Raw genomic sequence first — 24715 nt, 5'->3', positions numbered from 1 at the left:
ATGCTTTTGCAACCTATATATATATATATATATATATATATATATATATATATATATATATATATATATATATATATATATATATTTCTCTCGCTCACTTGTTCTGTGCCCAACCCCTATACAAGGGGAAAAATCAGCAAAGACAAAGCACTCTTGAAAAAGATCCGTCTTCCGATCGAAATGTCGAGTCAAACAAATATGTTTCCTTTAACGCAGCGTATACTTTGCTATATGCTCCTTTAAGCAGTCAAGTACTTCATGCTCTCGCAACCTATATATATATAGGGTGTCCCAGCTAAATGTAACCAAACTTTTAAAAAAGACGAAGTGTCCTAGCCCAGTGAGACCAACTCAGAGACATTGCCAGTTGTGTGTCCTAGTCTGCAGTATTTTTTTTATTATGCAAACGTAATTAATTATCGGAGATTAATTAACTAACTTTTTAATTATTGCTTTCAGGGAGAAAATGTCAATGCAGGAGTTGTAGATCCCATAGAAAAATAACCGTTTGTCGTGTTTGCAACCAAGTACTACTGATAGAGCGTTTTTTATTTGCCTGGGAAGAAAGCCCGCGAAATACAAAAAGAACCACGTGATAGGGAAGCAGTTTCAGCGCTCCCAAACGACCGTTCAAGCAACGACATCCGCTTATGTTTTCAACGCTGTCCCGAACAGGGTTCGACGCTTTGAGGTGGTGGCGAGATAAACGCCAGGAATTGCTTATGCGTCATGGAAAGTAAGCAGGCTCTGCTTTTCAAGGAAGTGAAGCGCGGCTCGCATGGAGCGCTTTTTCATGCGAAACCTCGCCTCGAGTGATAGGCATTTGGCTGTGTCGCCGAACTTGCACCGTCACGCGCTGAAGAAGCGGTCGCCCTAGCGGCCATGCGAGAGTTGCTGGCGTATATCTCGCAACCATCACAAAACGCCGGACCCTGTTCGGGACAGCGTTGCAAAGATAAGCGAATGTCATTGCTTGACCGGTCGTCTGGGGGCTCTTAAACTGCTTCCCTATCACGCGGCTCTTTTTGCATTTCGCGGGCTTTCTTTTAAGTCAAATAAAAGAAGCTGCATCAGTGGTACTTGGCTGCAAACACGGCAAACGGTTATTTTTCTATGGGATCTACAATTCCTGCATTGACACTTTCTTCCTGAAGGCAATAATTAAAAAGTTAGCTAATTAATCTCTGCTGATTAATTACGTTTGCATAATTAAAAAAATACTGCAGACTAGGACACGTGACTGGCAACAACTCGTAGTTGGTTTCACTGGGCTAGGGCACTTCGTCTTTTTTAAAAGCTTGGTTACATTTAGCTGGGACACCCTGTATATATATATATGCACACAGTCAAAACCCGCAATAACGAAATCGCCGGGGACAGCAAAAAAATTCGCTTTCGTGAGAATTTTGTTGCCGCGAAAATGAGACAGAAAAAATAGAAAACAGCCCGCAAAAAGAAAATTTATTGCCAAAAGTCAGTCAGCTTACTTTGCCGAGCCTTGCCTTGCAGCAACTTCATGGTTCTATTCTCACACTGCAAGAAGTGATCCATTGCCACATCGTCGTTTTGTGCGCCTAAGAACGACCGGATCGTGTCAAAGGCGTCCAACACATTCCTCGGGTTCGGGTTTACCGTCTCTCCATGTTGTGGACCTTGGTCCTCGGTGTCAGTTTCGCACACGCAGAGACAAAAATCTTCGTTTTTTGGCTGGCGGAGACATCTCAAATGCAAACGTGCCGACTGCTGCTCATACACACCGCCACCTTACACAACGAGCACATGTGCACCGCTCGCAGGCCTAAAAGTGCAGCGCCGATGATCTAGTGTCGCCCCCTGATGGTGTCGCTGCGAGGCTGCCTTCCCTGAACATAGCCTCCGAGATAAACAACCACGCGGAACCGATCACAGAGGACACGCGCTGCGCCGGTATGGTTGCTAGCACCGGCTCAAGGTGGCTAAAGTTCGTTCCGGCTGCAAGGTTGCCAGGCGCCAACACTCTCGCTGCAGCCACGCAAGCGCGCTATTGCAGTTTGCTCAATTTGAGTGCTTTTTTGACGCTGTTATTCATAATATGGGAGACAGTACGCGGACCGACGTTGCAGCAAATTTCGTTATCGTGGGATTGCGGTACGAAAATGTTTCGTTACCGAGAGATACGAAATACATTGGCCCCTATGGGCATTTGCCGGGAATTCGGAAATATTTCGTTGCGGCGAGAATTTCGTATTCTCGAGATTTCGCTATCGCGGGTTTCGACTGTATTTCAAATTCTTGAAACAGCGGCATATACGGGTTAAGACTCAGAAACACTTGGCATGCTTTACATTGAAGTTATTTACACTTTGGTCCCTGAATCTCCTCAAATAGTCAAGAAAACACTTCAGCCTCCCTTTAAGGCTTTCATTATGCACTCAGTCGTCGTAGATTGTGTTAACCCTTGCTTTCCTTTCTTTGCAGTTCATCGTCGTTTCACTCAAGGAAGGCATGTTCAACAACGCCAACGTGCTCTTCCGAACAAAGTTCATCAACGGCATGTCCACAGTCTCTCGCTCCGCGCAGAGCGGCGGAGGCAAGTAGTGTGCGCCCCAGCCCACCCCCGCATCATCAGTGCTGCATTTATTTGTTTTTATTCCCACCTCCTTGTATTATATACCACATAGCTTGTGATATCGCTTTACTTCGTACGTTTCGCTGAAGGTCAAGCTTGGAACGTTTTTACTGATCACAAGTTCAGCATTTTATACGCATTCTTTTATGGTTTTGTAAACCTTTACCGGGATTGATTTAAGGATTGATTTAACACACTGCTTCAGATATTTTAGCAGCCAATAAACTACCTGTCATGACTCAAGTGCCGTTGCTTTTTCCTTGTTTTGCTCCACTGCGGTCTTTGTTTTGTGCGTGGCTTCTGCAGCCCTCCTTACCAGCGTTGCCAGATTGGAAAGTGGCAGCGATACCAGAACCTCGTAAATTTTTCACCAGATTTCACCAGAAACTAAAATTACATTAAAAAAAACAAAAGTCAGCCTTCTTTGAACACTCATTTCATTAATAACATAGAATCATTTCGTTTAGCCTTTAATCATCACTTTTAGCGTCATAGACGTCTGAACGGAATCTGCGTAGCATATCGTCTGTGATGACAAATTTCACGCAGAACATCTCCCTGAAGGCCAACGTTGTGCGAATCCGTACAATGGCATCCAAAGTTTTCAGTGACATCTTGTTCCGGTGCTTCGTCTTCACACACGTGACTTGGCTGAAGACCCGCTCTACCACCGCATTTGACACTGGGCTCGAAAGACAGGCCAGTGCATACAATGCCAGTTCTTTGTAGGGTTTTTCACCCAGGGCGTTCTCATGGCAGGCGACGGAACCTCGCCAGCCACACCGATTGATTCGCACAAAAGCGCCCCATCCTAGGAAACGATGAAATAAGTGAAAATGTCAGCAAATTCCTGGAGCTCGTGGGCAGTTCGCTGAAAGCGCAGCAGACTGAGGCTGCCACACTCAGGCGGCGGCAGTGGGCTACCCACGCGCCTTTTTGGCTCGCGAAACCTGCACCTTCTGCAGACGAGCAGTGTCGGTAGTTGGTTGTCTCGGCAGAGTGGTTTTCCCCAGATATCACCAGTTTTTGTCTGGTGTAGTAGTTCGCCTACTTCGACACCAGGAGGTCTAAAATTTCACCAAATATTTGAAATCTGGTGGCGAACTTCACCAGATGGCAACGCTGCTCCTTACTGAAAGGAGTGCAAAGGATGCCCACCTACCATTTATTTCTTCCCCGCTCCATCAATCCACGGACTTCCCGCCGACTGCCAGCAACTCCAACAAAAGCTCTGCCCCCCCTCATTCCTGAAACCTTGCTCCTACCCACACGTACGTTTCCTCGTTTTAGTAGTTTTAACAGCAAAATTGTGGCTCGAAATACTCGGACAACCAAGGTTCTTGAGAAAGGCTTAAGTACGAAGTGCTACATGTTTGGCTGATGGAGTTTATCGTCTACCAAGGTAAGCAATCCCAGGAGAGTGTTAAAGGGACTATCCAATGAATTAAAAGTCATTTGTAAATGTTTTCAATACTTAGAAATGATGCTAAGAAGCATTCACACCAAGTATGAGTCTTCGGAACTGAGCCGGCAATTTATTATGAATTTTTAAAAACCGCATTTTTTAAAATTCGCGGGCCGATTGATGTCTTCGTAGCCACCGACTTTGAAACTAAAATCGGGAAAATTGACGTCACTAGTTCCATGACGTCGGCAGGCCACTACACGCTGTCATTCGCTGGAGCCACGGCAGCCACGGTGTCACTGGTACGCTTCCGGTAGCCGTGAAAATCGTCTGCTCGAGCCGCCGTGCGACCCCCTCGGGCAAGCGCGAGCCAGGGCACTGCCTCCACGCATATGTTTTCAGTTTACCTGTGCCGCCTTTTTCTGTTGGGAGTTCGGGAACCACTCGCAGTGCCTTTGTCGCAGTGACAAGCAAAGAAATCCGACGTGCGCCGCGATCCAGGAAGGCGAAGAGGGAGCGGAGAGACGCTGCTGCTGGGGTGCTGGGTGCGACAACCAGAACTCGCAAACCGAACGTCAGCGAACGACGTATTCATGGCTGGGGCCCAGTCCAAGAGCTGTTTTCTTTATTTTTTCTTGGTGCTCCGCGCGTACGAGTTGAGGGGCGTGATTTTTAATCGTCTATAACTTCATTGTTCTTGATGCTAGCTCAAAAATTCTTGCGCTGGGGTGACGAGTGATGGAATGCCTATCTCTCGTCTGCTTTAGGTAATCGCAATTAATTTATTGCATGGTCCCTTTAAGGCACGCTGAAGGAAGCCAAAATTGAGTTAGACACCACTGTTGCACGTTTCCTGTGGCGCATTCAGTGAGTACCGATATTCGCAGTACCATGCAAGTGTTCCTAAGCAGGCACACAGGGGTTGAGGAGTGGCCCAGTTGATAGTTGGAGAGAACTTCCACAAACTGCGCACTACACCTGCTTTTTTGGGGAGGGTTTTTCCCCCGTTTTCTTATCCTTTGCGACATTAATTGGGAAGCTATATTAGGCGCATCGCCGTACCGAACGTCACTCTGCAAAAGCCTGCACTAACCTGTGTTTCACTTATTTATTTATTTATTTATTCAAAATACCCCCAAAGGCCCTCATTTGAGGGTATTACATGGGGGGGGGGGGGGGGAGTAAGTACAAAGCATTGTTATAAGGTTAAAAATATTGCACTAAAATAAAATAGAAATCACAAAATATTAATTATAAATAGGCATTCACAGAAAGGGTCTCAACAATGCACATAACAGCAAAATTTGAGCATAAATAACGGCACCGCTAGAAAAAGAAAGACTACACTGGAAAAGGTGCGCTGAAGTACAAAATAAAAAGAAGACAAGGCGGAAGAAAGAACACTAAAAAAATACCTTTTTAGTTGTTGAAACGTGAGTGCATAAGATGGAATTTATTTAGATCAGATTCTGTGGCAATTTCTGATGGCAAAGCGTTCCATTCGGTTATTGTGCGTGGTAAAAAAAGAATAGGCATAATGGAATGACTGGCAGTTAATGCGTTTAACTTTGTAAGGATGATCGCGACGTGGAAAGATAACTGGTGGTGGCTGAAAGAATTCATCATGAAGGGAAGAATGGTGATAAAGCTTGTGGAAGAGTGATAGACGAGAAATTTTTCGGCGCAGTGCTAAGTTATCTAACTCGGCTTTAGTCTGCCACATCTATTACAATATATTTTACAGCCCTTGTGGCAGTAAGAACAGGCTTTTTTTCAGTGAAAGTTCAGTGTTGGATAGCCGTTGTCGAAGGGTGCTAGGAAACTTGAAGTTGCAGATGAAAAGGAGTGTTTTTAACCGTGATGGGAACAGTCGTATTTCTTAGCAGAGTCGCGGGACAAGGTTGCGTGTTCAATCTACCTTCCGACTGTGTCTATGCCGAAATAGTACGTGCAGTGCCACAACATGTCCCATCATCATGAAAAGTATGGTGCGTGATGACAAAGTGATTCAACTGAAGGCAGTACTCGGAAAACTGCAAGAATGTTTCCAAAAGCCTGCCAAAACAGCGGAAGAAACGGTGAGAGCAAGCTTCATTATTTCCCGTCTAGTTGTAAAATGTGCGAAACCTTTTACCGATGGGTTATTTGTGAGAGTGCCTGCGGATTCAAGCACACTGTAAGCACTATCTCTCAGCATTCAAAAGGAATTTGAAATGATAAGCCTCTCAACCGGCATGGCTCCAGAGATAGGCCACGACATTGAAAACGCTTTAATGAACTGACGTCCGAACTTCGAAACCTTTTCTCTCGTCATTGACGAAAGCACTGACGTTGCAGATATTGCCCAGTGTGTCGTCTTCATTAGGGGCCTAGACAACAATCTCAATGCGACAGAAGAACAATAGGGGATATTCAAAATTCCGCAAGTGCGCTTTCCCACATAACTATGTTGCCCCAGACAAGATGGCCGACTTCGCTATAAAGGAACTACGTGGGCTACAGGACAGGCGCTAAAGGTGTGGATAGAATGTAAGAAACGTATTTTGGAAGAATCAAACAAAAAACCAGTCTTCCTTGCTTTGTTTCAGCCGGAAATGCATGGTCAGCCATCTTGTTTGGGACAACATTGTTATGCGGGAAAGCGCACTTGTGGAATTTTGAATATCCCCTATTGGACATTGTCCCAATGAAAGGCACCTCTACAGGAGCGGACATCATTTCACTGCTAGGAGGAGGAGGAAATTATCCAGAGCCCTTCACTACGGCGTCCCTCATAGCCAGAGCCACTTTGGTACGTTAAACCCCCGTAAAGCATAAACCAAACTTCCCGAGCAGCCTAAGACAATGCCCACGGAGATGTGGAAGCTTTGAGCGCCATTTCTCGACGTTTGGTTTGGTTTGGTTTATGGGCTTTAACGTCCCAAAGCGACTAAGGCTATGAGAGATGCCGTAGTGAAGGGCTCCGGAAATTTCGACCACCTGGGGTTCTTTAACGTGCACTGACATCGCACAGTACACGGGCCTCTAGAATTTCTTTGGAGGAGAAATTCTAGCCGCCGCGGCCGGGATCGAACCTGCGTCTTTTGGGTCAGCAGCCGAGCACCATAACCGCTGAGCCACCGCGGCAACCATTTCTCGACGTATTCTCTTGCAAGCTCTCTCTAATATATGCTTAGAGGACTGCTCTGTAATACGAACTTTGGACTGCATGTAGACCTACCGAATAGTGGTTACTAAAAAATGTTTGCCTTGTGCTTAGAGTTGTACATCCGTCATTACACAGCTATTTTTTCTCGCCAAGCAGCTTACAGCAGCATTTTAAAGCAGGTACAAGTCGTTCATTTCTCCCTTCTGTCGTTTTGCTTCAAACTTCACACCAGAATAGGAGTGGAAATTGCTTTCAAAACCATGGCGCTGTGTCGAGCTTGGTGCGAGGTTAGTTTGACAGCTCCCTATATAGTGATCTGTAGTGATAGCTATATAGTGATGCTGGCTGTTCATGCAGCCAGCATCACTATATAGCTATCACTATGGTCAATTGTTTAGGGGACCAACACAGTTGACCAAACATTTGACCAACACAGTTCTCACTTCGAGTTATCGATCAAATCGCTCTTGCCCTACCATAAGCTTGCCGTCCCGGTTAGCTCAGTTGGTAGAGTGACTGCTCCAGTGAAGCAGTGGTCCCGGGTTCGAACCCCGGACCAGGACGAATTTTTCTTTTACTGCGAAGCTTCTGAGAAAGCTGTATAGCTTTCCTTTGTAGCCGTATGGCTGCGCTCAGGTGGATGTCAATGAATAATTACTCCCTTATTACATAGCTATCACTATATAGCTATATGCCAGTTACGTGCGTTATGAGCTCATTAAACTCGTTGACCAGAAAGCTGTTTCATTGAGACCAGCCACTCCCGATGTCAGAAAACTGACTGCACGGTCATGGCGGAATGAAATGCCACAGCTAGTCAGATAACTGTTTTATTCGATAAGAATCGCATTATAACGAGAAGGTAAAAGATGACAGTAGTCCAGAAGAATCTTGCTTTATTCCGCACATCTTCTGAACGTCTCTTTCTCAAATCAAAGTCACCGCAAGTGGGAACACTAGCGTTTGATCACATTTGGCCATCATGCACAAATGGTGCCAGAGGTGAACGAACTGGAGGGCCGCTCTATCTGGACGCAGCTAGTTGCCAGAATAACTCGCTCACCAGCGCACCAATGAGCAGTGGGTGCTGCTTGAACAGAAAGGACAATTAGATTCAGCTGCATTTCCCAATGTAGATCTTGATGTCATGCATCATCATCATCACCAGCCTGACTACGCCCACTGCAGGGCAAAGGCCTCTCCCATGTCTCTCCAGTTAACCCTGTCCTTCGCCAGCTGCGACCACCGTATTCCCGCAAACTTCTTAATCTCATCCGCCCACCTAACTTTCTGCCGCCCCCTACTACGCTTGCCTTCTCTTGGAATCCACTCCGTTACCCTCAAGGACCATCAGTTATCTTGCCTTCGCATTACATGCCCTGCCCAAGCCCATTTCGTCCTCTTGATTTAGACTAGGATGTCATTAACCCGCGTTTGTTCCCTCGCCCACTCCGCCCGCTTCCGATCTCTTAATGTTACACCTATCATTTTTCTTTCCATAGCTTGCTGCGTTGTCCTTAACTTAAGCTGAACCCTCTTTGTCAGCCTCCATGTTTCTGCCCCATAGGTGAGTCATGCACTGCAAGCTTTTGCGCTAAACATGTCATGGGACTTACGCAGACAAAGCTACTGAGTGTGTGCTTGCAGGAACATAAGCATACAGTACAATCTTTATCAAAAGTTTGTACCCGACTGCAGCTTAGAGTGGAAGTGTTCCTGTTCTGCAAACTTTTGACAGAGATTGAACACCCAAACAATGCCTGCTTATTCAGCAGAAGCCTGAATGCTTATTCAGCATTGCCACCAAACCATCTTATGTTTGCACATTTTTATTTTTCATCACGCATGTTTTTTTATAGCTCCTCCATCTCTACCGAATTAAACAAAATTTTCAGTGAGCTGAAGTTGCTTGCAACCAAGGTACAGTCTTTGTCAAAAGTAGCCAGGCTGCATGGCTTGCTTCTGATTTGTATAGTACAGCCCTTACAGCTTCTCTAAAGATCAAAAAGTTCTTTGAAGGCAAGGACAGGGGTTCTCCTTACCACACAGAGATTTACAGCTTGAGGGATTGTGTAATAGCTTTAATATATGAATGAGAAACAAACCGTGCAGCCTAGTTACTTTTGACAAAGACTTTACCACTTCCCCTCAGTTCAATAGCCACAGGTATGAAGAAAACTGGGTACTTTAATCTGTACAAATGCAGTGCTTCCGTCTAAACTGGACAATAAAAAAGAGCCACAGCTGGTACACGTTTGCAAAACATTTGGTTCCGAACACAGAGTTAAATACATACTGTGAATGATCAAAGACATGCCGAAGCGAAGTTGTGCGAGTATCGGTCCGACTTCTTCTGTTACATATTGCATGGGAAGCACGTAAACTGGTCACATGCAGGTGCAATGTGCGACAACTACGCACACGACGTATTTCACTTTTTGTACTTTCGAACGACAGCACATGTTTGCCCCAATGAAATCATTACTTGCACTCATCACCACGCACATCAACTCTAGGCAAATGTACAGTAGTCCTCGAGCATTTTGAGCCACTTCACACGTGACCAGAACAGTCGCCTATCAATTCAGCAGGGCTCCAGAGCTTAGCTCCAAGAACTCGTGAGGTCTGTATAGTCGGGACAAAGGACGATTGCCCTCCTTGTTGAATCTAAAGGGTCCTCTCCAGAGTCCAAGGCCTCCAGAATGTTGAAACAGTGACAGTGGCCTTTTCAATAACACCCGAAGGCAGCCATGATACTAAGCCAAATGTCCCTGCCAGTGTCCAAAGACTTCCGAAAACACCAGGACAGTGAGGGTGAATCTCCATAAGGCCTGCAGTCTGCCAAGAGAATGAAGTTGGAATGTCTTTCAAACGTTCTCGGGGCCTCCAGAGCACACGTCGTCTCAACAGGGCCTGTAGACGATGAAGATGAATATCAAGGCCTTCAGAGTATCGGCACAGTGGCGGTGATTTCTCCTCAACAAGGCCTGCAGAGAGCCCTGAAGAAAATGAAGCCCACAGTGCAAGGCAAGAATAGTGGTACTTTATGGTATTTTAGAGGGCCTGAAGAGGAACAAAGCTTCGCTGAGAGTCTCGGCGATTTCCAGTCACCTGTTTTGTGGTCGAATAATTTTTGAGAAACATTGTACACACGCGTCGAAACACAAGAAACGGCATTGCCAAAGATGTCGTGTGGTCCCCCAAGACGAGTTTCTGACGGATGTTCGTAAATGCATGGAATGATCAGTGCAGGACCAGCAAGCTGTAGTATCGGACATAACTGTTCCTAGAACAGCACTTTCCCCCATCACCATGCAGTAGCCACCACACCACAGTTTTCGTGCCACACAACTTCACACCTTACTGCACATCTCGCAGTCCACTGCTCAACATCATTTGTGCTGGCTCTTGTACAGTACGGTCCACTGTTAAAGGGAACATGCGATCATGTGCCCTCCGCGCTTCGCGAAGCGCTACGGCCGAGGACTTGCAGGAATTGACGGCATAAGGCGCATGCGCAGTAAGCGTGGCAGCTGGTTTTTCTGTGCATGCGCCTGGTGCCACCCATTCTCGCCGCATCTAGGCAGTTGGGCTTCACGAAGCGCAGATGCCACGCGACCGCATGTTCCCTGTAACAGTGGACCGTACTGTACACATCAAAACACAAAAAAAAATACAGAAATAAGTCCTGAACATTCAATCCTGTGTAGTAGCTGAAGCCGAACACCTCTTCGTACTCAAAGGCGTCTTTCGGAAAAACTACATACAACAGCAAATATGCAACTGTGGGAAAGCTAACACCCTAGAAAAGCAGCGTATGCTACCCCTGCAAGGATTATTTGGGACTAAGATTATTTGGGACTAAGAAGAAAACGTAAGAAAAAAACGAGTCCCAGCCCGTGCCACTCTGTATGTGAGAACATAAGCATAATGGGAAGCATCCGTATATAGCAGAGCAGTGTCTCCAGAGCAGAGACGAGAAAATGCATCGAAGTCAGCAGCCCAGATGGGCTGATGGCCTAAGACGCCGCAAGTGATTTGATAAGCTGTCTCAAGATGCCTTTAAAATTAGAACATATGTGCAGTAATTACTCCGTTATTTGCTTGTTGAACTGCATGTTCCCTATACAGAGGTTTGCAGACTTTCACTCCCCTAACTCTAGTATAAATATTCTGCCCTTACACCATTAAAATTAAATCATCACCATCATCAAGTATGACTCTCTCGGCTCCAGCCACTAAATGCTGCTGAAGTAGTAGTCGCTCACTACGACGCTACCAGTTGACCTGTACAATCTACGTAACAAAAGAATGTCTTGAAATTGCAATAAGACCGCTTCACAACAATTTCTTTGGCACGGACATAGCATGAAAGACAACGCGAACTTGGATGGACTTCACTACAAATGCAATGCAAATCACACGGGCACAAGAACACCATGGACGCAATATATGGACGTCACGGTACACGAACCAGGGAGTCTTAGATGTCTCCAGCTACCAAAACTGCATACACTATGAAATGTAAGCATGCACATCTTAGCAGTGCCCTACAGAGCTCTGGAAGCTACAGGATCACTTGAACAATAAACCAATAAGCAACGAGAGTGCCTGATATAGGGCGAGTTTGTCTGCATGTCGTCATGTGTTTAATAGCTCGTCGCACCTGGAGGCTAATCAGGTGATGTCTATAAATAAGAAAGCAACTGATTCTAAAATGATTATCAAATTTCGCCTGTCACGAGCTAAGGAAAGCCTACTCATTTCATCAATCTAGCTTTCAAGCCACGTTTCTGTGGTAACCAGAAGGGTTTGTTCAAAACGTTCACTTAACCCATGCAGGTTATCTCTTGGGTTTTTTATAAAGCCTTGAAATGACCGAAATAGTGGTCCTCATTTCAAAATAACTGTGTGACATATTTTCTTTCACTGTGAGATTAGGAAGCATGAATTTCCAACACAGCACTGAAGCCACTGCTGATTCGTAGTGAAGCAAGCAGCTGCTGACCTGACAGACATCGCCATGTTCTCTTTTACCAGAACCCTTTGACCCCGCCAGCTGCAAAACTGCTTCAAAGCCTGACTATTCCCTGCGGCTACTTCGCAGAGGTTAGCACGTGGACACACTAGCTAGGAGTGGCATATAAAAACTCGCCAACTGTAGTCAACACTTGAAAAACGCTAAAATGTACAGTTTGTTTAGCTCTTATCTCTCTGACTGTTACGTCAATGCATTTCTGCTGGCCTTGTGGTCAGACACCGCTACACTTGTTAACTATCTCAGGAGTTTCTAAAAGAACAGAGTGTACTTTACTGCCCACAGGCATAGCAACAGTTCCTTAACCTCGGAAGTTCTAGCCCAATCAGACCACTGAATTTCAATAACTGAACTCTATGGGAAGTTTCGCAACTGGTACGAGCTCTGCTCTTGCAATAATGTATGCAATGGCTTTGCACCATATCAAAAAACTACGTCTCGTTAACTGGTTTACGTAAGAATTGAAATGGCATTGAAATGCAGATTCCTCCAAAAACCAAAATGAAATGCAGAGCAGTCAGCAACAAATGTTTATGGGGCGTGGGTGTGCAGGGAGGATATAATATTACGACACCGCTCCTCTAGCCAACTTCCAGACTAGTCGAAAGCATACGGGAATGTGTATGCTCCATCCACTGATCTGAATAATGGGACACAACCTTGGTACGCTTTGTAGCTTCCGAAGTGCAGCAGAAAACTACTGAGATGAAGTACAATGGTAACATTGGGAAGTGCCAATCTTGTTATGGGAAGACTTGGGGAACTAACACCACCCAAAAGGTGGTGGGGACGCCGACAAAGAGGGCCAATTCGTCCCGTACCAAACCCAGTTTGCTCGGTACAGACACAGTTGAATTGGGAGCATCAGAAGTGCAAGTTATAAAGCGTGCAACTGCATAGAAAATGCAAAAAGAGGGCACGAAGCTACAGTCCCGACGCGACGCCTGCAGTTAGCTGCGTGTTTATCTAGTACCTTGTACAACAAGAAACCAGCAAAATGAGCCGCGGCACCAACACTCCCGACCACAGGTGGACACTTGCTTCCGTGACCGTGGTCGGGGGTAGAACAATGTCACGGGAACAGTTTGCAATGCAAAGGCCGGTGTATCAAATCGTTGACCGCAGTACGGTGAGTGAGAGAGAGAGAGTGGTGAGATGGTGACCGTCCTCCGCCCAACAGGAAACTGTTGATCTGGAAATGCAAAAGGAAACAATACCAGCAGATCAGGGGCGAGGGGAAGTGCTGAAATTCTACAATTGCGCACCACAGCATTTGTAGACATTGTGCTCGCAACAATGAGCCACAAAAATCCCAAACCCGTGTCCTTTTTCATCATTTGTCCAGGTATGTGGTACCACAGCAGGAATGACTGGAGTTATACTATCCCAATGGGCACTGAAGCCTCCTTGGACGTCCTGTGGATGTTAAGGATGTCCATGAGATGTCCAAGAGAGTTCCAGTATCAAATGCTGGTATCAAAATGATACAGTACAGAACCATGCTTCATTAACATCACTGAAAGGTTCCTATCGTAAACGATGCCGTAGCGAGGTTGTTCACTCTTCAAGGAGCGCAGACACCAAATTTTGGTTTTATGTTTTTTCTTTATAGTTATCCGCAAGGTTAAAAATGCCATGTAGACTGTGCGTGCACCCCGTAAATGAATTGTACCTGAATTTTTTTTCTCTTCCATCATTTCATCTTCAACAAGCCAGATGGTGGCTATGACAGCAAAGCTGAGTACAGGTCAGGCAAGGCATAAAAAAGCTGCGAAGATACTTAGCTGCTTGCTCATTCACTGCCATTTCAGCTAACTGTAAAAGTTGTAGTGAATTAAAACGACAAAGCAGCGACTCTATCTCAGCGACACAAGTGTGCTAAGAAAGAGCTCCTTGTATTAGAGATGAACTTGAGCAAGGTATGTTGCTGAGCGAGTTGGTTAAGAATCATTCTGAGAATGATTCCAGTTGTGTGTCCTCGTCCGTTGTCTTCTACGACTATATCAATCTTTTAATACCTCGTGCGACCAGAAATGAACACCTACGACATAGCCACCATTTGCTGTACCCAAATCAAAACCACATCAGAGAAGAACATCACTTACAAACCACTTACTGGGGCACAGGCGAGTTATGCGTGGGTGGTAGATGTACACAGTTCACTATCAGTAATTCGAACTTGAAGGGGACTAAAATGCTGTTCGAACTATGTGGGTTTAAAATAATAAAAGCATTTTAATGTACTTCATAGTGATGGGACAACAGGTTCTGCTCGAATAAACCAGTACTTCGGATTAAGCGTGTTCAAAGTGATGACAGTTCATTGTACAAACGTCTCGCGCATCACTTCAAAGAATAAAATGCACAACAAAAAAGTTGGCGTCCGCACTCCTTTGAAATAATCAGCAAGGGCCGAGGTAAGGTACACCAATGTAGGGGCACCGACGTAAGGGATACAAACATAAGGGACACAGACGTAAGGGACACAGACGTAAGGGACACCGAGGTAAGGCACACAGAGGACAAACATAAGCTGGTCTGTAATGTCTGATTACCACATTCTGACGATAAAATGTGCCACTGTTGCTGACAATGGAGCTGCTTATAAGCTAGAAAAGGCCATAAAATGAAATATAGGTACTGCCATCACTGGCCGATTTCGCAAACTGCAGCGCATCAAGACAGTTTTTTTCGTGCAGATCTCTGAGGCTAGGCTACAGAGCCATTCACTTCCAAACTGTGATCACGGAGTCCTTTTCGGTCTTGACGTCACGAGTTATCGTCGAGAGTCGAGAAAATTTTTAAATGCAATTTTATCAGCAATAGGTGCAACTCTTGCTGCCGGAAAAATATCAGCACAGCCGGAAAGAGCTATAGATTCAATTTTTATTCTCAGCAGTTGTCCTCGGAGTCTGCTAACATGGACAACGCTGAACAATGTACGCGTCATATTGGTTCTACCCCTCCCAAAAAGGAAGGGACATGCACACTTTTGTGTGCCAAAGCTATATCCACACTGTAAAGCAAGTCACAATACCTCCTGTTTCAGCAGAATGGATAGTTGGGCGAGTTGGAAGCTCTTCATGATGAAAAAGGGGGGCGCAAACAAAATGGAGACAAGGAAATGCGCTCGTCCTTTTGCCTTCTTTCCTTGTCTTCGTTTTGTTTGCGCCCCCCTTTTTCATCATGACCTCCTGTTTCATTGTGACCATCTGGAACGCTTTACCATGCGCTCAAACAATCTCCGTACTGAGACACTCTTCCATTGTGGCTCCACCACAGTGTGGGTGCAAATGTCAATCAAATCAAGGACCTCACGCCAAGCAAGAAACCATAGATACCGAAGCAATGTTCAGCAAGCCAGGTTACATCATCATCATCATCAACAGCCTGACTACGCCCACTGCAGGGCAAAGGCCTCTCCCATGTCTCTCCAATTAACCCTGTCCTGCGCCAGCCACGGCCACCGTATTCCCTCAAATTTCTTAATCTCATCCGCCCACCTAATTTTCTGCCGCCCCCTGCTATGTTTGCCTTCTCTTGGAATCCACTCCGTTACCCTTAAGGACCAGCGGTTATCTTGCCTTCGCATTACCTGCCCTGCCCAAGCCCACTTCTTCCTCTTGATTTCAACTAGGATGTCATTAACCCGCGTTTGTTCCCTCACTCACTCCGCCTGCTTCCGATCTCTTAACGTTACACCTATCATCTTCCTTTCCATGGCTCGCTGCGTTGTCCTTAACTTAAGCTGAACCCTTTTCGTTAGCCTCCACGTTTCTGCCCCACAGGTGAGTACCGGTAAGACACACCTGTTGTATACTTTTCTCTTGAGAGATATTGGTAAACTGCCAGGTTACATGCGAAAGCTGGTTTGGTTTGGTTTATTGGGGTTTAACGTCCCAAAGCAACTAAGGCTATGAGAGACGGCGTAATGAAGGGCTCCGGAAATTTCGATAACCTGGGGTTCTTTAACGTGCACTGACATCGTACAGTACACGGGCCTCTGGAATTTCGCTTTCATCGAAATTCAGCCGCCGCAGCCGGGATCGAACCCGCGTCTTTCGGGACAGCAGCCGAGCGCCGTAACCACTGAGCCACCGCGGCAGGGCTCATGCGAAAGCTCATTTGGAACATCATCCAACCAAGACTAAACACACACACACCTTCCATCCCGTCTGGCTTTTGTCTTTGGCTTGGTCTCGCGTTGGCTTCACGCCAGCTGCGGTGCACTTTTTCAGCACTGCGCCTCCTCCTCGTCCAGTTGTGCCAGGAGCATGCGGGCACGAGCACAGTTCCAGCCGGCGTCTTGCAGGGGTCCCTCGACGGCGCCGATGTAGTCCTGCAGCAACCGCTTGCCCAGCGGCAGCGCCTGCGCAGTGTCCAACGGCCGGTCCCAGCGTCTCGAGTATGTCACCAACCAGTAGCACATCTCGCCGCCATACATCAGGGACAGGGCGTGCACGTCGCTGTAGATACCTGCATCGTCAGGGTACAAGAGAGGTGGCTCGAGTGAAGGAAGCAGGTGAAGCGGCAAATGATAGCTGTAACGTTAAGAGATCGGAAGCGGGCGGAGTGGGTGAGGGAAGAAACTCCGGTTAATGACATCCTAACCGAAATTGATCAATTCGCTCTCGCCCTACCATAAGCTTGCCGTCCCGGTTAGCTCAGTTGGTAGAGCGACTGCCCCGGTGAAGCGGTGGTCCCGGGTTCGAACCCCGGACCAGGACGAATTTTTCTTGAACTACGAAGTTTCTGAGAAAGCTGTATAGCTTTCCTTTGTAGCCGTATGGCTGCGCTCGGGTGGATGACAATGAGTAATTACTCCCTTATTACGAAATCAAGAGGAAGAAATGGGCTTGGGCAGGGGATGTAATGCGAAGGCAAGATAACCGCTGGTCCTGAAGGGTAACGGAGTGGATTCCAAGAGAAAGCAAACGTAGCAGGGGACGGCAGAAAGTTAGGTGGGCGGATGAGATTAAGAAGTCTGCGGGAATACGGTGGCCGCAGCTGGCGAAGGACAGGGTTAAATGGAGGGAGACGGGAGAGGCCTTTGCCCTGCAGTGGGTGTGGTCAGGCTGATGATGATGACATAATGAGCTATGGAAAGAAAAATGATAGGTGTAACGTTAAGAGATCAGAAACGGGCGGAGTGGGTGAGGGAGCAAACGCGGGTTAATGACGTCCTAACCGAAATCAAGAGCAAGAAATGGGCTTGGGCAGGGCATGTAATGCGAAGGCAAGATAACCGCTGGTCCTTAAGGGTGACGGAGTGGATTCCAAGAGAAGGCAAGCGTAGCAGGGGGTGGCAGAAAGTTAGGTGGGCGAATGAGATTAGGAAGTTTGCGGGGATACAGTGGCCGCAACTGACAAAGGACAGGGTTAATTGGAGAGACATGGGAGAGGCCTTTGCCCTGCAGTGGGTGTAGTCAGGCTGATGATGATGACATAATGAGCTATGGAAAGAAAAATGATAGGTGTAACGTTAAGAGATCGGAAACGGGCGGAGTGGGTGAGAGAACAAGCGCGGGTTAATGACATCCTGGTCGAAATCAAGAGGAAGAAGTGGGCTTGGGCAGGGCATGTAATGCGAAGGCAAGATAACCGCTGGTCCTTAGGGGTAACTGAGTGGATTCCAAGAGAAGGCAAGTGTAGCAGGGGGTGGCAGAAAGTTAGGTGGGCGGATGAGATTAAGAAGTTTGCGGGGATACGGTGGCCGCAACTGGCGAAGGAGAGGGTTAATTGGAGAGACATGGGAGAGGCCTTTGCCCTGCAGTGGGCTTAGTCAGGCTGATGATGATGACATAATGAGCTATGGAAAGAAAAATGATAGGTGTAATGTTAAGACATAGGAAGCGGGCGGAGTGGGTGAGGGAACAAGCGCGGGTTAATGACATCCTAGTTGAAATCAAGAGGAAGAAATGGGCTTGGGCAGGGCATGTAATGCGAAGGCAAGATAACTACATGCCTAAAAAGGCATTCCACTGATGTTGTATGTATTTCGATGTCTCACAATGCATTAAAAAAAAGCGAACAAAGAAAAAAAACTGACTAAACTAGGCCACGGCTTAGCTAAAAGATTCGTCAATAGCTGTGTCGTCCCTCCAATCGCTCCTCCTCCTTTTCTATTCTCCTCTCTCTTGGCTTGGCACCAATCCACTTGATCATCAAGCCAAGGCTACAACTACTACAGCTACAATGGGCTTCAGTCACACGACGACTCGGGGTGAGCTCCCATTATCGGCTCGCGACGTAGAATTGGTGACCCTGCCCTTTTCCATGAGGAGATTTGACGCAATCAAAACACAATCTATTACCTAGACTCGCTTTTCAGTGGGGTTCGCAGTCCCTTAATAAAAAAAGGCTGCCAGGCTCCTTGTTTGTGATGAGAGAACACTGACCTTTCTCCAGAAGTTCCAGCACGTCTGACTCGCTCGACAGCACCGTAACGTCTTCAGCATTCAGCGGGCGGCGGATGTTGAGCATCGCCGTGAGATGCTGTACCCCTTGCTGCAGCAACTGCACAGTGTCAAAGGTGGCACAGTTGTCAGCAACTGTAGCTCTGTCAATTCCTTCAAGCAGACACTCGGTCTTCACAAACATATTCACTCATTACTCAGTGTGGGCATTCTTTCACTAGGGGCGGTCTGTAGCAATGACATCTTTTTTTCTAGTTCCATTAAACCTCTGGAGACCACACCAACTCTGTACAGTCAGATGCATGTGACCGGTTTTATTCTGTCTGAATAAAATACAAAAATTTCTCTTAGAACGACAACCGCTAACATTTATATAAAAATGAGGCTGTAAGGTAGAAGTACCCAAGGGCATGGCAGCTTTGCTCCTGTATTTCCTCCAGCTTTCCTGCAAAACTAGACTGCTGTCGAGCACTTTAATTTCAGCATGCTAAGCCTAAAGTGGTCATCTTCATACTGGATCTATTATTTTTCAATTTTTGGATGATGCTTCAATATCCACAGTGAGCCTGTTATATACTTCATGGCGCAAACTAGACATGTCGACGCAGGTTCGATCCCAGCAACGGCGGTTGAATTTCGATGCGGCGAAATTCTAGAGGCCCGCGTAATGTGCGATGTCAGTGCACGTTAAAGATCCCCACGTGGTCGAAATTTCCTGAGCCCTTCACTAAAGCGTCCCTCATAGCCTGAGTCGCTTTGGGATGTTAAACCTCCCAAAGTGACATATGGCAGGTTCTCTCAGATCATGAATGGCAATTCACCAATATCCCTCAATAGAAAAGTATACAAAAGCTGTATCTTATCAGTACTAACTTATGGGGAGAAACGTGGAGGCTAACAAAGAGGGTTCAGCTTAAGTTAAGAACAACGCAGCGAGCTATGGAAAGAAAAGTGATAGGTGTAACGTTAAGAGACCGGAAGTGGGCGGAGTGGGTCAGGGAACAAACGTGCGTTAATGATATCCTAGTTGAAATCAAGAGGAAGAAGTGGGCTTGGGCAGGGCATGCAATGCAAAGGCAAGATAACCACTGGTCTTTAAGGGTAACGGAGTGGATTCCAAGAGAAGGCAAACGTAGCAGGGAACGGCAGAAAATTAGGTGGGCGGATAGGATTAAGAAATTTGCGGGAACATGGCGGCCGCGGCTGGCGAAGGACAGGGTTAACTGGAGAGACATGGGAGAGGCCTTTGCCCTGCAGTGGGCGTAGTCAGGCTGATGATGATGATGACGAAACCTAAACAAGCAAGACTAACTATTATATTTTTCAATCTTTTTTGGCCAGGCTAAACAGTTTTGCACATTCATGGCAGTGCGTTACACTCAGCAGCACACTGCACAAGCAGGGGCTGTGTTTCTTTTTTTTGCATCTCACTGCACAATTTGTACGCCCACGGCCTACGCCACAGCAAGCTATGCAACAAGACATTGCTGCACATAAAAACTGAGGAAGAAAAAGAACCAGTCTTGAAACCCCAATATTGTCACGTTGTAGTGACGGCAGTCCAGCGGTCAGGAAGACAGCAACAAGACTTGCAAGCGAAGATCTTTATTTGGGCTTACTTGCGCCCGCAAAAGAACTGAATCACTCGGCGGCAGAGTAAGCAACAAACGTGCTCGTCAGTCGTCGAACTACGAATGCCCGCCGCTCGCAGCATCACTCAATTTAAAGCCGGCAAGGAAACCTCGAGATAACAGGTCAAGATCATCTACAGTAATCTGGAAGAACATAGATGCAGCTCTTCATGGCTGTGATCAATTGAGATTAGTCCGGTCGCTTCTCGCGTCACGAACAAAAATGATCACCCCCCTTTCCTGCGGCCTTGAGTGCAAACGAACGGACAATACAATGATATGTGGCAATATGCTCTTTAGGTCGTGCTGGCTAGAGTGGCTTTCCCTTTATTTTTATTATTATCTAGCCAGGCAGAGTTATGCTGAAAACAGTCACTTCAAAATCACTCCATCTGTGATCGTCGTCGCCTTCCTTGCTCTGACAGAACATGTAGACAAGCGCACCCTAGCGCCACTCTATGGTATGGTTTACACACGAGCAATGGGCAGCTTCGCGATAAAGAAGAACAGCTCCGAGGAAAAGGCAATCGCATCCGCGCTCACCGCCAGGAAGGTGTCATGATTGGCGTTGAGCCAGCTGTGATCGTCGTCGCCTTCCTTGCTCTGACAGAACATGTAGACAAGCGCACCCTTGCGCCACTCTATGCATTCAGCCAGCTCCTCTCCAAGGCCCTCTACCACCTGCATGCAATGCGGTGACAAGGCTTGGCACCCAGCACTTGCAACTCTGGACGACAACTGGTCACGTGACCCAAGCTGCAGCGAATGTACCATGTTCAGTCTCATCTGGGATTCCTTTACTTGTGATCATGATTCTGATTTTAAGGGCAGCTTGGCCAAAGAGAATCATGGCGAACATGTTCTGGTCTGCTTGAAGTGTGGTCAAAAGAACCAATTTCCCAAAGCGCGCAGAGGAGCCAAGTACAAGGCTAGAAGAAAGCTTCCACCTGCTCGAAAGCCGATGGTTGTCAGCAGCACCGGATATCAAACACCGTGCCTGATGTATCATCATCATCAGCATCGCGGACACTATGCCGCGACGACTTCCGGTGGGCGTGACGTCACACCGTTCCCGTGGCTATACCGATACCCATATTATACATCTTTCGGGGATCTTAAATGTTAATTGCGCTTAATTACACATTTTTCCATCTAATTTGACACAAATCCGACGTTTTTCCGACTATTCTGTGACAATGTTTACTATGCCGTGACGACTTCCGGTGGATGTGACATCACACCGTTCCCGTAGCTAATCGACGTCCGCGCTATTTCGACGCAATTTCGATATTTTCGCCTAAAATTAACTATCTATTCTACAGTCATCAAACTTAGCTTCTAGGTTCATTTTTTCTCCTCTATCTGAAGTAACCATTGGTTTTCTTCCATCTTTTTTAGCTCCCGAGTTAAACGTGTGTGACAAGCTTTGTTAACGGACGGACGACAGTATGAGCCATTAAAGGCTTTTGCCTTAAAATAAGCATATACGAGCACAAACATGGACACTGACCGTGCTGAAGCCTGTGTGCTTCGTGATGTTCTCGACATGTTCCAGGCTTCCTGTAGAAGTAAGGCCATGGTTCAACACGATCCAAGTTGATGAGCCGAGACAATTTCAAAACAACTCACGGATGATGGCATGGACTCGTTCTAAGGAATCGCTGTCTGAAAAATCATTGTCGGCAAGTCGGTTTTCTCGGCAGTACGTGATGTCAAGGACGATCTACAGAGAGAAAAAAGGTTAACAGTTACACTCTTGCACGAGCACTTCTCAAACCAGTTTCAGAAAGAATACCATGCACATTGAAATTAATTTGACGCAGGTGAGATTCAGGACAGACTTCAAAGCACCATTGTAAAGAAACTTGAGGATCATGAGTAACTGCCAGGAAAGGTCATTTCTAGCCTCAAGATCTATGGCAACTATTATGTGTTTCAACAATGCGTTTTGTGACATATAAAGCTGCTATAGACTTGGTCCAGAATCGCTAACAGGACCACAAAAGTGTACTATGCTGAGTGCAACGTAATCGGTGCAAACATTGAGGCAATATAGAGAGTAATTAAGACGAGCGCACTCTTTTAGGTATTCTACTTCTTAACATGTATAAACAACATTACCAATATAAACAGAGACATGAGATATATTATTTGCACTGATGAGACGTTTGTTGTTCCCTTCCGCCGATCAAACTGACAGGCAATACGGATGAATGGGCTTGGTAAACGGGATAATGAATGAATGGATGAACGGTATGAAACAGTTCAGAAAAAAACACAGATAAAGAAATGAATGCTTGCGTCATCAAATTTTATTCGTCCATGTCTTATTTGTGCTGTTCTGTCCTGATGAATTGAGCGATGCTGCAAACAAAGCACTGCCTAATTTGATGGAATGGTGCTGGCAGTAAACAAAGGAAAAACAAAAGCGATAATATCCAGGCTAAAAGCAAATTAGTAGTGAATGCCCCACCAATCTCTTTCAGTGGCACTAAAATCAAGTATTACGAAGCATTCACATCCCTTGGTATAGATTTTACACCTATAATGTCATGGAATACCTACATAAGCAAGGCCTGCATCACTCTTTCTAAACTTGTGGCAGTCGCTTCTCGCAATAAATATATTCTGCATGTAAAAACAAAGCTCGAACTTTAACTACGCATTTGTTTTCTTATATTCAGAATAGTTAGTTGGTGTGAGGTAATACCAGGTTACGTACAGCAGAAAAAATGCTATGGGTAATTACAAATGCCTCCTATGGTGTCCCGACCAGCACCATACAGTCAAGATATAATATTTCATTTAATAGCAGTTTGGGTACATGTTTGCAAGGTTATATAAAAATATAAAACAGCACAAAATGACACTTTTTTTTTCGTCATGCATTATACAGCATGCACCATACAACCAACCCTACACTACTAAAAACCATAAATGCTTGTAATACCTAGATGTAGAACGAAATACGGCTTCGGTATGTTTAAGTACAGTCGGGGACAAAAGTCTCCTGGCCACGTGATCCGCAAACGAAGTGGATAGCTCTATTATTAGCCGGCTGCTGAAGTTCACACTTGTGGAGGTAAAAGTTAAAATCCTGCTTTCACCTTCACATCTGTGGTCTCTAGCCGGCTACTAATTATAGAGCTATGCGCTTAGTTTGCGGAGCACATGGTCTAGAGACTTTTGACTCCTAATGTACATTTTACCAAATGTTTAAACACCACTCCACAGCAATTTTTTGCCCTTTGGGGAAGAGTCCATTGAATCGGCTGTGTCAGCGGCTGCAGCTGTTCAAACGCACACCTCCATCACAATTTTTGCCTTGTTCTAAATTTTACTACATTTCTCCCACCTGTAATTTAGTTGACCCCTCTGTATAACTCATGAACTACCCCTGCTAACGTTTGTCGACTTCTGCGGGTGATGAAGCCTGCGAGACCACTTTTTGCATCGCTACCCACAGTTTTTGTACGACAAAAACTGAACCAAGCGTTCATTCGCTGAAGTAAACAAAAAAAAAAAAGAAAAGCCTAATGCCAGCACACAGTTTAGGCCGAGGCGGCGAGACTGTCGTCGATTATCAGAGAAAGCGACAACAGACAGGTCCAAACCTTCGCCAAGTCCTGCAAAACTTCTTTGCTTGAGGTATCCTTCGACAGTGAGTCTTGTTTAAGCCGGCCTTTGAGCTCCAGCAGCTTTGAAAACGACGACTCCAGTAACGTCGGCACTGGAAAACAAACCGTGCAATGTTAACGCGAGTAATACCACCTAATGTCATGCTGCAAAAAAAAAAAAAAAAAAAAAAAGCCTCGCGGTTACAACGCTGAGCGACCGACGAATGATTTAACGTTGTCGTTGAAACCCGGCAACGCCAAGAACATTTAGCGGCAAGCTATGACAATGCGGACTGCAAAAGCTGAAACGCCCCAAATGACAGCCCGTGAAGGGTGGTTTCATTTTGGATTGTACTTAGTTTTTAAAAACGGACGGCGACTGAGGCGTTATGCACGGATGATCTTCGGTTGCAGCTGAACTTGAGGAAGTGCATTACCGACAGATTTGATCTTTAGATCCTCGACAATTCGTATTAAATTGTCGACTTCGTCAGTGATTTCTTTCGCAGCGGCCTCCTCCATGGCGACCCAATGTTGGTGGCCTCTTCGTAGCATTCCGTCAACCCGCGCGACTCGTGCACCGTCGCGCCTATCCAAGCAGCTTCAAGATGGCAATGCGCGAAAGTGAAAAAAAAATGAAAATCGGTTTTTTAAGAAAGAAAAAATGACGCAGTAACTGCCTCACTTATCTCGGTTCTGTGCACACCCAACCGCAGAAAGTGAAACCAACTTTTTGAATTTTCCGGTGGATTAATCTCCACTTTTGTTTGCCTGTAAAAAGATATAGCATAACGCCTTTTTCCTGTTTTTGTCTGAAGGAAACGACAGCACGATAAATTTTAAAAAATTTGG

The 24715-nt window shown here is 46.0% G+C and overlaps 2 protein-coding genes and 1 non-coding gene across 4 annotated transcripts in view; 2 read left to right on the top strand and 1 right to left on the bottom strand.

Moving 5' to 3' along the window:
- The window catches only part of SMC2 (structural maintenance of chromosomes 2), a 95493-nt gene extending 92642 nt beyond the window's left edge, over positions 1-2851 (top strand). Inside the window, exon 22 of the mRNA XM_089551867.1 lies at positions 2458-2851. Coding sequence (XP_089407993.1) covers positions 2458-2577 — 120 coding nt within the window. The 3' untranslated portion in view covers positions 2578-2851. The remainder of the gene's footprint in view (positions 1-2457) is intronic.
- A 4799-nt stretch (positions 2852-7650) lies between these two features.
- Positions 7651-7724, top strand: TRNAT-AGU (transfer RNA threonine (anticodon AGU)). Its single transcript has one exon. It is a non-coding gene; the product is annotated as a tRNA-Thr (tRNA).
- A 1250-nt stretch (positions 7725-8974) lies between these two features.
- On the bottom strand, positions 8975-24455 carry LOC149366653 (RAB7A-interacting MON1-CCZ1 complex subunit 1-like). Of its 2 annotated transcripts, XM_089551790.1 has the most exons (8): positions 24301-24455; positions 23861-23976; positions 21876-21969; positions 21757-21806; positions 20790-20927; positions 18598-18715; positions 16363-16675; positions 8975-13391 (listed from the first exon to the last, which is right to left on the bottom strand). In XM_089551790.1, exons 1-7 carry the CDS (start codon positions 24416-24418, stop codon positions 16434-16436), a joined length of 876 nt encoding a protein of 291 aa, XP_089407916.1. In that variant the 5' UTR covers positions 24419-24455; the 3' UTR covers positions 8975-13391; positions 16363-16433. The 2 variants fall into 2 exon arrangements, with proteins under 2 accessions (XP_089407916.1, XP_089407924.1); XM_089551798.1 differs by lacking the exon at positions 20790-20927.
- Positions 24456-24715: the final 260 nt, after the last annotated feature.

The sequence above is a fragment of the Amblyomma mixtum genome, chromosome 1 (genome assembly GCF_055824585.1).
Source record: "Amblyomma mixtum isolate Tamu chromosome 1, ASM5582458v1, whole genome shotgun sequence".
NCBI classification, from domain to species: Eukaryota; Metazoa; Arthropoda; class Arachnida; order Ixodida; family Ixodidae; genus Amblyomma; species Amblyomma mixtum.
This window is presented reverse-complemented; position numbering and strand designations above follow the sequence as displayed.